Source organism: Cydia amplana, chromosome 3 (genome assembly GCF_948474715.1).
Source record: "Cydia amplana chromosome 3, ilCydAmpl1.1, whole genome shotgun sequence".
In the NCBI taxonomy this organism is placed as follows: Eukaryota; Metazoa; Arthropoda; class Insecta; order Lepidoptera; family Tortricidae; genus Cydia; species Cydia amplana.
The window spans coordinates 17971046-17983828 of record NC_086071.1 but is presented as its reverse complement, the minus strand read 5'-3'; the positions used below and the strand labels follow the sequence as shown (position 1 = coordinate 17983828).

At 40.5% G+C, this 12783-nt stretch overlaps 1 protein-coding gene across 1 annotated transcript in view; it reads right to left on the bottom strand.

The window, feature by feature from the left end:
• The window catches only part of LOC134662710 (histone lysine acetyltransferase CREBBP-like), a 40475-nt gene that overhangs the window by 2342 nt on the left and 25350 nt on the right, over nucleotides 1-12783 (bottom strand). The window contains exons 16-22 of the mRNA XM_063518982.1: nucleotides 11621-11939; nucleotides 9256-9399; nucleotides 8132-8605; nucleotides 3762-3995; nucleotides 1823-2617; nucleotides 1249-1479; nucleotides 53-346 (exon numbers count right to left, since the gene is read on the bottom strand). Coding sequence (XP_063375052.1) covers nucleotides 53-346; nucleotides 1249-1479; nucleotides 1823-2617; nucleotides 3762-3995; nucleotides 8132-8605; nucleotides 9256-9399; nucleotides 11621-11939 — 2491 coding nt within the window. The remainder of the gene's footprint in view (nucleotides 1-52; nucleotides 347-1248; nucleotides 1480-1822; nucleotides 2618-3761; nucleotides 3996-8131; nucleotides 8606-9255; nucleotides 9400-11620; nucleotides 11940-12783) is intronic.

Sequence of the window (12783 nt, the reverse complement as noted above, 5' to 3'; positions counted from 1 at the left end):
CCAATAAGTTATCGGGGGATCGAGTTTTAATCGTCAATAAAGGTTTAGTTACCTGTCGCTGCTTGATGAAGGCGGCCATGAGGGGCGGGTTGGACTTGAGTATCTGCAGGATCTCCTGCTGCTGGTTGTGGCTGGTGGGCGAGCGCAGCGTGGCCATGAGTTGCTGCAGCGCCTTCTGGTGCATCTGCGGCGCCGCCCCCGCCGGCGCCGCGCCCGCGCCCGCCGCCACGGCGCCCACCCGCGCCGCCGCCTGCTGCTGCGCCGCCTGCTGCTGCACCACCTGCTGCTGCTGCTGCTGGACTTGCTGCTGCTGCGCTTGTTGCTGCTGCTGCTGTTGGGCTTGTTGCTGGAAATATTGAAGCTCATATCATTTCTTCAATTTACAAACAGATTCTAAAACGCTCGTGACCAAACTCGTAACTTATTTTATTAAAAACTAGCGACCCGCCCCGGCTTCGCACGGGTTAACAAATTATACACCTTCCTCTTGAATCACTCTATTAAAACAAACCGCATCAAAATCCGTTGCGTAGTTTTAAAGATCTAAGCATACATAGGGACAGACAGACAGCGACTTTGTTTTATACTATGGAGCGATACGAAATTCACTTTTAACCGCTAGTTGGATACCGGTTTGTGTTGGTTGTTACACTAATAGAGCTTTGGTTTCCTCCGAAAGCGGTGCCGTTATATAGCGGCCGTAATATAGTGGTGAATGACGTCACTAGAACAGTGTATATGTAAACCAAATGGCGCGGTTTACTAGAGGGCGGTGATTGACACCATAACGTCAAAAAGCGGTGCCGCCATTTGCATGACGGCCATCATGACGGTGTAGATAGTTTCGTGAACGTTTTATTAGATAGCGGTGAAGCCATTTTGTACTAAAATCTCAAATGCACCTTCCGTACCACGGGATTTGAATAAATGATCTTCCGTACTACGATTATTTTCCTCTTCTGATGATATTTCATCCTCCAAGTAAATTATTAAAGCTAAATCAAGTCGTCCATTTTCTCTCCTGGATAAGTTTCGGTGGCTGACGGTGTCTTATGACGCCGTGGTACTTTCCACATGTCGTCACCGTAAAGACGGCCGTCTATTTGCGGCCGCTATATGACGGCATCGCTTTCCGAGGAAACCAAAGCTTTGACATTATGTATTGACGTGAAAAGTAGTTTCTACGGTGGTCATCCCGAAGTCCTACTCCACATCAAAGGTTTGATTAGGAGTCGTGCCGGTGTGTACCTGCAGCGGCGTGTGGTGCTGCAGCGAGGCGAGGTGCTGGTGCTGCTGCAGCGCGGCGGGGTGGTGCTGCTGCAGCGCGGCCGGGTGCACGTGGCGCGGGTGCAGCGGGTGGTGGAGCGGCGGCGGCGCGCCGGCGCGGTAGCGCGCGGCCCAGTCGGCGCCGCGCGGCGCGCCCACCGCCGCCTGCTTGCCGTACGACGGCGCCTGCTGCCGCGCCGCCTCTTCCTGCACCTGACGCGCACAGGACAATGTAGTCGCAGTACATACGCGTTTAAACGTACCATTTCACCGCCGCTTGATATCTTGATAAACTTCCCGTGGTAGACTTATAGATTCGGTTGCAAATTTATAAATTAGTGACCACTCTTCATTCTTAAAATATCTTTGTGGCAAATAATAATAAAGTAAAAGTAAAAAAATGCGTTTTAATAAAAGTAGCCGCTCAATATTTAACTCGACCTCTTTCTTTCCTATTAAGAATACAAAGTTCACATTTTAATGAATCTCAAAAAGGAGTTGTGAATAAATAATACAGTAAGGTTGCAGGGTGTTTGGGTGTGTGTGTGAGACGTACCTGCTGCAGCGCCTTCTGCACGTTGTGTGGCAGCGCGTGCGGCTGCGGCTTGGAGGCGGGCGGCGAGCCGAGCGACGGCGTGGGCGGCGGGCTCGGGCCCGCGGGCGGCATGCCGCGCGTGTTCATGGCCGCCATGCGCCGCCGCAGCAGCTGCTGCTGCTGCACGCGCTGCTGCACCTGCTGCTGCTTCAGCTTCTGCTTGATGCTCGAGCAGAACGGCACCGAGCACTTGGTCTCCTGGCAGTGCTTGGCGTGGTAGCAGCACAGCGCGATCAGCTGCTTGCAGATCGGGCAGTCGCCCTTCGTCTTCCGCTTGCAGATCTTGGTGTGCGCGACGACGCGCTTCATCTTCTGGCACGAGGGCAGCCGGCAGTTGGCGTCGCGGCACTGGCACGCGTGCACCAGCGACTGGATGCAGCGCTGGATGGAGAGCTTGCGCGCCTCCTGCGGGTTGGCCTGCTTCATGTCGCCGGGGGAGGAGCCCACGTCGATGTCGAGCCCGAGCTTCTCCATGCGGTGCGGGTGCCCCTCCTTCTCGTAGCAGACCACGCAGAGGTCGAAGTCGTCGCAGACGGTGCAGTGGTAGCGGGTCTCCACGTGGGACTTGCACGAGTTGCAGGTGTAGACGAACTTGTCCTGGCCCTGGTTGTGCAGCTCGTAGAGCATGCAGAGCGTGGAGAAGCGCGCGCGGCGCGTGGAGGAGAACTCGTAGTGGCGGTCGCGCGCCATGGTGAGGAAGGCGTCGCGCCCGTCCATGAGGTCGCAGTTCACCAGGGGGTCGGGGTCGCCGATCGGCTGGAAACAAACAAACCATCACATTCAAGCGCACTTATTTGTTGAATTCTAAAATGAAGTTAAGGCGAAACGTTACATTATGGGACGTAGGTGGAGTAAATAATATCCAACGAAGCTGGTTAGATACTGATCCTTTATCGAGGGAAATGCAGGGTTTTTATACTATGTACTCGTAGTTATAACACGTCACTGCACGTGTGTGACATTTAACGTTGTCAGTATAATTAGAATAGGTATTGATTGTAAGTATATTATTTTACAAGTTACATATTTGGAATGGAATCTGATATCTTGTTTATTTAATCAAATATATTTTCAACTTATTTAAATGCCACATGACGTGTGTACTACGTCACACACTACAACACCTAAGGAAAAAGCTGAATATACGTAGAAACAAATACGACAGCTTAATTCAGCAATAGGTACCCTAATCAACCATAATTTATTAACATCAGTTTATTATCAACTCAACTTTGACTACAATAAAAATCTAAAATAAAAAACCGGCCAAGTGCGAGTCAGACTCGCGCACTCGGAGGGTTCCGCACCATCAACAAAAAATAGAGCAAAAAAATCGTGTTTGTTGTATGGGAGCCCCCCTTAAATATTTATTTTATTTTATTTTTAGTATTTGTTCTTATAGCGGCAACAGAGATACATCATTTGTGAAAATTTCAACTGTCTAGCTATCGCGGTTCATGAGATACAGCCTGGTGACAGACGGACAGCGAAGTCTTAGTAATAGGGTCCCGTTTTTTACCCTTTGGGTACGGAACCCTAAAAAGGACAAGTTATAAACTGATTTTCACATAATCATCATATCAGCCTTTTATCGCCCACTGCTGAGCATAGACCTATCTTCGAGTACGCCACTTATCCCGACCCTGAGCTAATGTCATCCAGAATTGAGTTTCACCTACCATGTGCTATGTAAAGCATATCAATTGTCTTTAAAACCTTCGCGTTTTGAACACATATTAACTCACATTTATAGACAGGTCTAATGCGAAATTTATTCAATTGCTGGGACAATACTCAATACTCACATTTATAAACGCGTTAGACCCGTCTATAAATGTGAGTTAATATATATCCATTGTCATACGGACACTGAACATAGAACATGAAACACTCCACTCACCGCTAAGCTGGCAGCGGACTGCGCGGAATGTAGCCTAATGACGAAGAACACCTCCTTGTGTTTCTCCATGGTCGCGAATATCTTCGCGCTGAGGTCGCTGCCCTGCTGCTGGTCGCTCTGTTTCTTGCTGTTTTTCCTCTGCGCCGCTTTCGACTTGTTGGACTTCTTGGCTTTCTTCTGTCCCTTTTTCTTGCCGTCGGGGCCGGCCTCGGTATCCTCAGATGACTGGAATATCTAGAAATTAGAAGATTTGTTATGGAGTGCAAGTGCAACAGGTGAAGCGAGGTGTTATAGTTCGTTTTTTTTAGCATTAGAAAGAACTTGAAAGAAGGTAAGCGATTTTGACATGTCTTTTAATTGAAAAACACTTTTTAAAAATCAATAACTATTACTTATGAAAGCAGAAGACTATAAGATCGTATTAGATTCATAATTGTTACATATTTACCGTAACTTATTTTTGAAATGTGTTTTTCAATTAAAAGACACATCAAGATTGTTTACCTTATTTCTAATGCTAAAAAAAACGAACTATAGTGGTTGGTGTTTACTATTAAAATGTTAACACATTCAGTGGTGAAAACCCGACTATCGGGTATTTTATGATTTCGTTCCCAGGCAAAACGACCCAGTAGTCGCCATCGTGGTGCTACAGCTTTATATGACGACTTATTTGTGAACTGTCGCGGATGTCTTGTATGGCTGGGTGGCAATGAATGTGTTAAAGTACTACTTTGGTGCCTTTTAGTCAGGATTTTGTGAATTAAAAGGAATACTTTTCGCAAAAATACTTCGTGCACGCTAAAATTAAATAAGTAATTAGCATCGCGTGTACATTTATTTAAATTCCTATTGCACGAGTATAAATACCGGCATTAACTATTTCACTGAAATAGGGTATAAGAAAGCTACATGTGCTAATTCAGAGGGCGCTTCTGAACATATTTGATCTTAGTTTAAAATTTAGTATAGGTTTAACTAACATAGGGTTAAGTGTACACTAACAGTATCAGAGATGTACAAAATGGTTTTAAAAAAGCATTTAAATACAAAATGCAAAATACTTTTCAGATTTACTATTTCAAATGCAAAATACCAAATAGTTTTGCGTTTTGTATTTCAAATGCTAAATGCAAAATAGGTATTTTCAAAATACTTTTTTAAAATAAAATACCTTTTGACCAAATCTCAGATATTTTTATTTATTTTAGGTATTTATCATGAGAAATAGAGACACAATGCCGAGCCGAACAAAAACGTCTAATAACATGGCACCTTATGCATGACATTTTGGTCATATTTATCAGTAGGTGTATCAATAAATTCTGTTATGTTATTAATAATAATAATACTCAATAAGCCTGACATTGTGATAGTAGATCGATCGCAACGCCGGGCCGTGCTCGTTGACATCACCATCCCCCATGATGAGAATCTCGTGAGAGCCGAGAAGGACAAGTCCAGCAAGTACCTAGACTTGGCTCACGAGATAACCGCCATGTGGGATGTTGATTCGACGATCATTGTCCCGATAGTCGTTTCAGTGAACGGTCTAATAGCGAAGAGTCTCGACCAACATCTTGAGAGACTCTCGCTAGGTGGTTGGATCAAGGGCCAGATGCTGAAGGCGGTGATCTTGGACACGGCGCGGATAGTCCGCCGGTTCCTCTCTCTGCGGCCCTGACCACCAGGGCCCTGTTTAATAAACATTACAAATTGTAAATTGTAGTTGTACCTGACAGGTTACAACTCTACAAGTTTCTGTTTAATAAAAATTATAAGTTACAAATTTGTCATAGTGGAAAATTTACAAAATTGTTTAATTTTAGCTACAATTTTACATAATTCTGTTTAATAAACATTTTCACCTCACAGGTGATTGTTTACAATTTTGTATGGAAATTTACTCTATTAAACACATAATTGTACTGACAAGTTTACATATTTTGTAAATTGTAATATAATTACGACAGGTGTTTAATGCTGTGTCAAAACTTGATTTGAAGTGTGCTTTACGATCGGAATAAGAAAAAAACATGGTTCTAACAACAAGTAGTGACAGTAATAGTGAGGATAGTGATAACGAATATGTAATTCAACGGAATCGGCGAGTTTTTCGTAAAAGGATACATTTTACTTTTGATGTAACGGATTTTTCGTTCAACGAAAAATTTCGGGTGAGCAAGACTACCGTCGAATATTTACTTTTAAAAATAGGGCATGATCTTGAGCATGATACAAAAAGAAATGCAGCCCTTACGCCGACTGAACAGATTTTGTGTACATTGCACTGGATGGGCTGTGGCTCTCAGTACCATGTAGTAGCAGATGCACATGGAGTAACCAAAGCAACGGTACATAACTGCATAAAAAATGTGTCTAGATTATTGGTCAGTAAATTATTTGGAGAGGAAGTCCGCTGGCCTGCAAATTGTCTCGATATCCCCAGATCGTTTATGAAATATAATATACCAAGAATAGCAGGCATTGTGGATGGTTCGCTTATTCCAATGGATGCTCACATGTCACAATGGATGTCACAATTCTCATAATATGAATGGATTTTGACTAAAATATTAGTTACGCAAATAAATAAAAATACGGGTACCATTAAATAGTTAGTGCCTTCTTTCAAGCCATACAATAAAAAACAGCACTTAAAATATGAAATGTTGTCAATTACGGTTTATGACTGTACATATTCGCCTTACTTAAGTATAATTAAATTACTTACGATAGTCCTTTTTCTAAAATTTTGCCATGTTGTGTCACGTAGGTACTTCCAGTCTTTGTTATAAATACTCAACGATTTTAGTTGTTCGGTAATATCTTTCCACTTCGTGATTTTCATATCATGGGTTAATTTTTCGCTAAACCGGCCGAATAATATATCTTTATTCTCGTATATTAGAGATAAAATTGTAATTTTGTTGTTGTTCTCCATGATTTCAATAGGTAAACCAATTTAATAATTTCTTAATGAGTAACAAATAAGTCTACCCTCATTCATTAAGAACTTGTAGAAAAAACTTACATTTTATGTAAATTGTACTTCACAATTACAATTTTGTAAGTACAATATTGTAATTGAAAGCGACAGGCGTTTTCTACATATGTAAACGTTTATTAAACAATGTTTGCAATGGTAATAATTGTAAGTTATTTACTTGTAAGCTTCTTACTTATTTGTAGGATTTATTAAACAGTACTTGTACATAAATTTAACAAATATGTTACTTTTTAACAAAATTGTCGAATTGTAACGTTTATTAAATAGGGCCCTGTAGCTTGGGCCTTGCCCCGCTGCTGGCGGCACCCTAGGTTAGGTTTTTTTTATAATCAGAGATGTGAAAAATACTTTATAAAAAGTATTTAAATACAAAATACAAATACTTCTTTGATATACTATTTCAAATGCAAAATACAAAATAGTTTTTGAATTTGTATTTAAAATACAAAATACGAAATAGGTATTTTCAAAATACTTTTTAAAAATACAAATACTTTGCGATAAAAGGTACTCTGAATAGTGAATACCTAGTCTGAATTAAAAAGTATTACCTACTCAGAATATCCGAATTGAAAAGACTCTCTTTATTCTTTGAAAACAGTGTGTCAATCAGTCCTCTATCTAAACTGCAAATTTCTAGTTGTTTGCTCATATTAACCGGAAGGATGGATGGATGATGGTTTATAACGGACAATTTTTAAAAGCATTAATTTAGATTTGTAATGTTTTACAGCTAGTATAATGCCTCTCGTTAGTGTGATGAAAACGTCTCGTTTGTGTTTCATCAGGGCAGAAAAGTTTGTTCTCCTCTCGTATCTTGAAACCCTCGCAACACCCAAGATTCCACTTTTTTAACCACTCGCTACGCTTGTGATCATGTGCGACGTTACTAAACAGATTCAACAGTTCCATGTTAAAAGAATGAGAGAGTTGCTAGGATTGTAACATCAGAGGAGATTGTAACTCCTACCTACATTACCTACTATAAAGTATTTTGTATTTTGAAAATAGAAAATAGGTCCAAAAAACTATTTCAAATAAAATACAAAATAGTTTTCTTCAAAAGGTATTTAAATACAAAATACAAAATAGGTATTTTGCATTTTAAATACAAGTATTTCAAATAAGTCACATCTCTGAACAGTATGGACATGGTTTGAAAATAAATATATTGTATTGAACTTAAGTCTTTGAGGCCAGTTAGTTCATACGACAGAAAGAGGCCACTTACTGGTGTAAATATGCCGCCTTAATTTGTGACATAGAGTGAAAGAGGCGGTCCCCGCAAGGAAGTTTTAGTTTTTAACCTCAAAAGTCAAAAAAACTTTAAAAAAGTGTAACAGACAGTATATCCACTCACCACTGCCTCAGCGGCTTCAGCCTGTTTTCTCTTCTCCTCCTCTTCCTGATCCAGCTCCTTAATGGACTCCTCGAGCACATTAGGCCAGAAGTCCCCCTCGAAATAAGGCAGCTCCGCCGCCGACGAGATATTATCCTCCATCGCTTGCTTAAGAATATCCTTGTAGTCTAAAATTATCCTCTCTATAATACCCTTGTCTAACATCTTCTTGTACCATTCCTGTAGTCTTTTCGGTTTGGGAATTTTTTGTTCAGGCGGATGGCAGTGGAAAATGTAGTCGTCTCCCTCTGAGGGCGGGCAGGCCCAGATGTGGGCCATGGTATAGCCCAGTTGCTTGGCGTAGTCTAGGTAACCTAATAGTATTTCGTGGTACACCGCCGTCCGGTATTGCTGCGGGTTGAAGAAGTGTACCGAGTCTAGATATGCTATGTAAACACGCCTCGTGTTCGGTGATGGACTTTCGCTCCCGTATTCCTGGAAACAGATTTATTTTAGTGAATAGGTCCTATCTCGGCCAGGAAAGTCATTTAGAAAATATATGAATGGGCAAATAAGTTGAACTTCAATCAGTATATATGAGGATAGTTCGGTTTTACAAAATGCTTCATAATTACGTATCCTCGTCATGTAAACATTTTCAGGTCGCAATGTGACCCTTAAATTGACACAACACGGAAGGTCGTACGTTCAAAGTTCAAACCTCCCCGACGCTCAATAGTTTTAATGATTATCGTGAGGAAAAAATTCAAAACGAGGGTCAGCGATTGGACGTTGTTGAATTAAGGATATACATTTGTAGAGTTCGAGCCAATAAAACTTATCAATGTAAACGAAATTGAAAATTTTCTGAGAGCCAGATAACCAATAAATTAAATTAAATTAAATTAAATAATTATTTATTTCAGAAAATAGTTTCCATAATATTATATTAGTAACTTATTATTATCTTAACTGCTTTTATTAGCGTCCACATCTCTCGAATACACCTCAAGGGAGCTTGCCAGCAAAGCAAATCTTACATCAGCGAAATTTTTAGGGCGCTTCTGATCTGTATGTAGGCTTAGCCCGAGACTACCAGTCTTTTTCTAACCGTGTTAATTAGAGAGGGAGGGGATGGTAGTTACCTGGACATGCATGCCAAAGAAGCAGACGTCGACGCCGTCGACCTCCTCGAATGCGAACAACGCCTTTGCCCGGTACGGGAACTCGGCGCACAGCTCGCCAGAGTCGACGAATCGCGACCGCATGCCCGGCTTCACTTCCACCATCTAAACAACAATATTACAATATTCACACGTTTAGACTGCTAATAAATCACAGAATAGGGTACTACTAGTCAAATCAGTTTCTTTTTTGAAACTGTCAAACGATTTTGCTGTGGTATGGTATAGTATAGGGAGACAGATTATTGAGTTAGTAGTAAACGGACCATTGGATAGAGCGCATGTGTTTAATTTAAATACCCCTCTACCCCTCTCGTCACCTCATGGCGTCCGTAACTTGCACAACTTTTATGGCGTTGCTACTATGGAATTTATATGAAACACTAGCATGTGACGTCACCGTCTAATAACCTACTCTTTATAGTTTTATACGGGTTTTAGAATATGTCTAAAAATAACTGCATTGCATTTTATGCATGGTGTAAAACAATTTATTTTAAATACGGTCGAATACCCTATTTTACTTGGAGAGATTGAATAGCAGGCTGGTTATCCACAAATATAAGGCGAAACGCTGTAACCTACACCAAGTTCACTGGAGTGTATTTAACAAGATTACTACGTGGTAGCATACTTTATGAATGAAAGTTCCCTCCAGTTTCATGGTTCTATTCTTTATTCATATTTTAACATGAAACTGATTTGTAAGGTCTAAAAATCTACCTAATCCTAAATATATAATTTTACAACAGTCGTCATTAACAACATCACTTAAAAACATCTAGAAATAATAAGTCTGATTAACCATGCGAGGTTTGAGGAAATATGATTTTATCGACCAACAATGTACTTATAGTTTGTCAAAGGACTGTCTCATTTCAAACATAGACAGAGAGAATCATACTATCTTTGTCTTACATTGGTACTAGCTAAAGAAAAGGATGAGTATAGTTTTTAGGGTTCCGTAGCCAAATGGCAAAAAACGGAACCCTTATAGATTCGTCATGTCTGTCTGTCTGTCCGTCTGTCTGTCCGTCCGTATGTCACAGCCACTTTTCTCCGATACTATAAGAACTATACTGTTGAAACTTGGTAAGTAGATGTATTCTGTGAACCGCATTAAGATTTTCACACAAAAATAGAAAAAAAAACAATAAATTTTTGGGGTTCCCCATACTTCGAACTGAAACTCAAAAATTTTTTTTTCATCAAACCCATACGTGTGGGGTATCTATGGATAGGTCTTCAAAAATAATATTGAGGTTTCTAATATAATTTTTTTCTAAACTGAATAGTTTGCGCGAGAGACACTTCCAAAGTGGTAAAATGTGCCCCCCCCCCCCCTGTAACTTCTAAAATAAGAGAATGATAAAACTAAAAAAAATATATGATGTACATTATTATTATTGGGGTGGTATCGGGCCTCTGAGTGTCACGTCGACCAAGTATTGATCTATTGTGACGGCCCTTTAAAGTTCATTGCTAATGCCCGTTGCATCCAGAAAATTACAGATGCTTTGGGCCGTAACGTTCTGTACCTCATAGGGTTGCAATACATGCCGCCCTAAGTAGGTACTTCTTTTTGACATTAGTGGTCCACAGGAACAGAGAATGTGCATTGCAGTCTCCTCTGACTCCTGGCAGAACCTGCATGTCGCATCTTGTTTCTTAATGTAATGTAATGTAATGTAATGATGTACATTACCATGTAAACTTCCACCGAAAATTGGTTTGAACGAGATCTAGTTAGTAGTTTTTTTTAATACGTCATAAATCGCCTAAATACGGAACCCTTCATGGGCGAGTCCGAGTCGCACTTGGCCGCTTTTTTTGTTGTTCTTATAACTGACAATTTGGTTTGACCAAATATAGCTTCTTGGTAAATCTCTAGCAAAATCAGCCTTCAACAACGCCGTCTGGTGAAGGGCGTTACACATCTCGTAATTGTAAAACATGCTGTGTACACACTTGTTTTGGATCTCGTGCTAGAAACTAAGCCATAATCTGCAATTGTATGTTACCCATGATATTGTACTAAATCTGTTTAGTGTACCTATATTTCGTTTTTTTTTGCATTAGAAAGAACTTGAAAGAAGGTAAGCGATTTTGACATGTCTTTTAATTGAAAAACAGTTTTTAAAAATCAATAACTATTACTTATGAAAGCAGAAGACTATAAAAGATCGTATTAGATTCATAATTGTTACATATTTACCGTAACTTATTTTTAAAATGTGTTTTTCAATTAAAAGACACATCAAGATTGTTTACCTTATTTCTAATGCTTAAAAAAACGAAGTATAATAAAGTTAAAAATTAAACTGACCTTATCCGAGGACGCCACCACCCTGATATGCACCTCCCCCGAGCCTGCCTCTTTCTTCTTAAGGAAGTTGTTGACTCTAGTCTCTATATACTGCCCGAGCTTGGACGAGGGCAGCCTCTTAGCGCAGAACTTGTTATCTTTTCTCTTGGCCCCCTTCTTCTTGAGGCAGTTATCACAGCAGAAGCCCTGGGGCCAGATGGAGTCGTGGTGGAGCACGCAGATCTGGTGCTGTTTGCGGCCGCAGTCCATGCAGACCACGAACGGCTCCTGTTCCAGGTGGTCGTTTTTCATCTCTTTGAACTGATCCTTTTTGATAGCGCTGGAATATTTTGAAGCCGTTAGGAGTTGGAATAGTTGTTTTTTTTTCATTACGAATGGGGTTGGCAACTGTCAAAGGTTTGCATAGATGGCGCCATCATAGCTTGCCCCTTTTCTATGAGATTTGGCTTAATTGCATTAAAAAAACAAAAATTTGACACAATTTTAGGGACTGACAGGGCAAGCTATGTTGGCGCCATCTGCCTAATACTTCGACCGGCCAACCCCATTGCTGCATTATGGCATATTTTAGCATGATGCATAAAAACATCAGTTTTATTTATACGAAAGCCGAGCTTGCTAGAACCGTAGCGAAATAATTTTACTTAAATCATATTATGTCAAGGAAAAAATACAGATTACTCAGGTACTTTTGACAGTTATTATTGTATCTCTAACAAAGAAGTCTTAAGTCGAAGAAAAGCACACTTTAGAACTGTGTGCCTCGATCTTAGGGTGGTATTCCACCTGTGCCAAACTCTTTGTCTTATGTGTATTTGCGTCTCACATTTTACTCAGTGAGAGAGTGAAACGCAATGCACATTGGACCAAGAAATTGGATAGATAGAATACCAACCTTATGTCAAATAAAGGACGTTGATTGTCTCCATCGAAAATAAAAAGTTTATCGTCTCTCCTAAATTATAACATTGTGCAATTAATTAAATTCACAAAGGAGATCATTCTGACTATTATTACCATGAAACTAAGTCTATTTTCATGAATTTACAAAGGTACAGTCGCCATCAGATATATCGGAGCGGCCAAGGTGTTCACAATATCTGAACACGCACTCTAACGCCCTGACAATAGAGGCGTGTTCAGATATTTGTGAGCGCCTTTTT